General features: G+C 41.2%; 1 protein-coding gene across 1 annotated transcript; it reads left to right on the forward strand.

Moving 5' to 3' along the window:
- The first annotated feature begins 530 nt into the window (after positions 1-530).
- On the forward strand, positions 531-1,637 carry LOC108307494 (olfactory receptor 52B4). The gene has a single exon (XM_017532850.2). It carries the CDS (start codon positions 613-615, stop codon positions 1,126-1,128), a length of 516 nt encoding a protein of 171 aa, XP_017388339.1. The 5' UTR covers positions 531-612; the 3' UTR covers positions 1,129-1,637.
- The last annotated feature ends 854 nt before the right edge of the window (positions 1,638-2,491 follow it).

The raw sequence follows: 2,491 nt of genomic DNA on the forward strand, positions 1-2,491 counted from the left end.
CTTTAGGCCTTAGCGTCTTCAGTCAACTAATGCTCCAATAAACATCAGCAGGTCATCTTTCTAAACTAATGGCTGCCCCTGTGGGAAGGATGGGGACTAAGGGTGAAGTTGTAATCAAGGCCCTTCACATTTAGGAAAAACCTGCCTATACCACCACCACCTTTGTTCTCCTCAGTACTCCTTATGTACCAGCTACCCTACCTGAATATATTTCAGAGACATTGATCTGTATATTCAACTTTTCTTATGCTACTTCCTTTCTCTTTTCATTAATTTTATGATAAACTTCTCAATTTCAAGTTTAAGTATCACCTTATTCAGCTTTCCCACACAGAAATAATAATTTCCTCTGTTTGTTCATAATCCCCATTTGCAATTAAAGTGCATACAATAATGTCTCTTATTCTGATTACTTGGAGATATTGTCTGGCTGTCATTCATTAGAGTACAGTCCACCTCCTTTCATATTTGCATGTTTGTTATTTACATGTTCGAAGAAGATGGAGATTACGGAATATGCCAAAAGCTCCTGGTGACATCGCAAAGAACGTTGGAGATTTTATCTTCTACCTCTGTGAGTAGGAGGTGAGGTTCTGGAAGTTCTCCCCAGCTATGCCTACTGTAAACTACAGTGGCACTAGCCACACAGTCTTCCGCTTGCTGGGCATCCCTGGCCTAGAGGACCAGCACATGTGGATTTCTGTGCCCTTCTTCATTGCCTATGTCACCGCCCTTCTTGGGAACAGCCTGCTTATCTTCATTATCCTCACAAAGCTCAGCCTCCATGAACCCATGTACCTCTTCCTCTGTATGCTGGCCGGAGCAGACATTGTCCTCTCCACATCCACCATTCCTCAGGCCTTAGCCATCTTCTGGTTCCATGCTGGGGACATCTCCCTGGATTGTTGCATCACTCAGCTCTTCTTTGTCCATTCCACCTTCATCTCTGAATCAGGGATCTTGCTGGTAATGGCATGTGACCGCTACATTGCCATATGCTACCCACTGAGGTACACCACCATTCTTACAAATGCTCTGATTAAGAAAATTGGTGTGACTGTCTTCCTGAGAAGTTATGGTACAATTTTCCCTATCATATTTCTTTTAAAAAGATTGACTTTCTGCTAGAATAATATTATTCCACACACCTTTTGTGAACACATTGGCCTAGCCAAATATGCTTGTAATGACATTCAAATAAACATTTGGTATGGGTTTTCCATCCTAATGTCAACAGTGGTCTTAGATGTTGTGCTAATTTTTATTTCCTATATGCTGATTCTCCATACTGTCTTCCACATGCCTTCTCCAGATGCTCGCCACAAAGCTCTCAACACATGTGGCTCCCATGTCTGCATCATCATCCTCTTTTATGGGCCTGGCATCTTCACAATCCTTACCCAGAGGTTTGAACGCCACATTCCACCTCATATCCACATCTCGGTGGCTAATGTCTGCATTCTGGCTCCACCTATGCTGAATCCCATTATTTATGGGATCAAGACCAAGCAAATTCAGGAAGAGGTAGTTCATTTTTTGTTTATAAAATAGAAATAAGTTTAGCTTAAGAACTGAGTTTTCAGAATCTCTAGCTATCTGGTAAATGGGTATGGAAGTGGTAGATGGGAGGGGCCAGCTGACACAGTAGGAAACAACTCAGTGAGTACCACGACTGGAGCAAGGTCAACTGGGAAGTTGCAGGGCTTACTCTTCCACTTTTTAAACAACCTAGGAGCAATGCCATGTTTGACTGAACAAAATACCTCCTGCACAGAGACTGGCAGAGAATGGATTGGTTTTTCAGAAGTCATGTATCCTTAATGACAACATTATCATAATCTTTGGAAATAGAGGAAGTGAGAACAGTGCTCTGGCCTTGGAATTTGTTCAGCTATCCTGTACTGAGTTTCTCAAGCTCTGAGATATGTTGTATTCCTTTACGATCACATACAAACCTCCATTCTTTTTTGTCCTTCATTCTAGCAAAGTGACATTCTTAGAATCAGTGATTCCTAGGTTTTCCATTTATTTCCATTATGTTATAGTTTATATCCTATGAACATGAATGTCTATGATAAAGGATTGCAAATAAATTGTGTGATTCATATTTTGCAGAACAACCCTTGAGGAACCTGATCATTCTTGTGTTGGGAAATGACACGTGGTTTCTGAAGGGGTGGTGTGTGCTGGGGAAATGCTGAGGAAAAGAAATTCCTTCATTCTCAATGTCAGGCTGTGTTCTTCAATGATCTCATCCTAGGAGGACATTCAAGATGTTTATTCACATGATTTCTGAGTGCTTTTACAACCATACTTCCCAATACCTTCTAGGCAACCTGAGCGTTAGATATACCAGGCCATTAATTCATCAGTTTCATCAGGTTATGCCAACTCTTCAGGTACTCTGCATTCTCGTGAAATAACCTCCATCAACTTGTGGAAAACTCTTATTCCTCCTTTCATATTTAATTCTCATGTCATCTCCTCTGTG

Source organism: Cebus imitator, unplaced genomic scaffold, assembly GCF_001604975.1.
Source record: "Cebus imitator isolate Cc_AM_T3 unplaced genomic scaffold, Cebus_imitator-1.0 Scaffold79, whole genome shotgun sequence".
Classification (NCBI taxonomy): domain Eukaryota; kingdom Metazoa; phylum Chordata; class Mammalia; order Primates; family Cebidae; genus Cebus; species Cebus imitator.

Bases quoted from the DNA above. Each gene is read 5' to 3' on its own strand.
- LOC108307494 (XM_017532850.2), top strand. From the start codon at position 613: ATGCCTACTGTAAACTACAGTGGCACTAGCCACACAGTCTTCCGCTTG.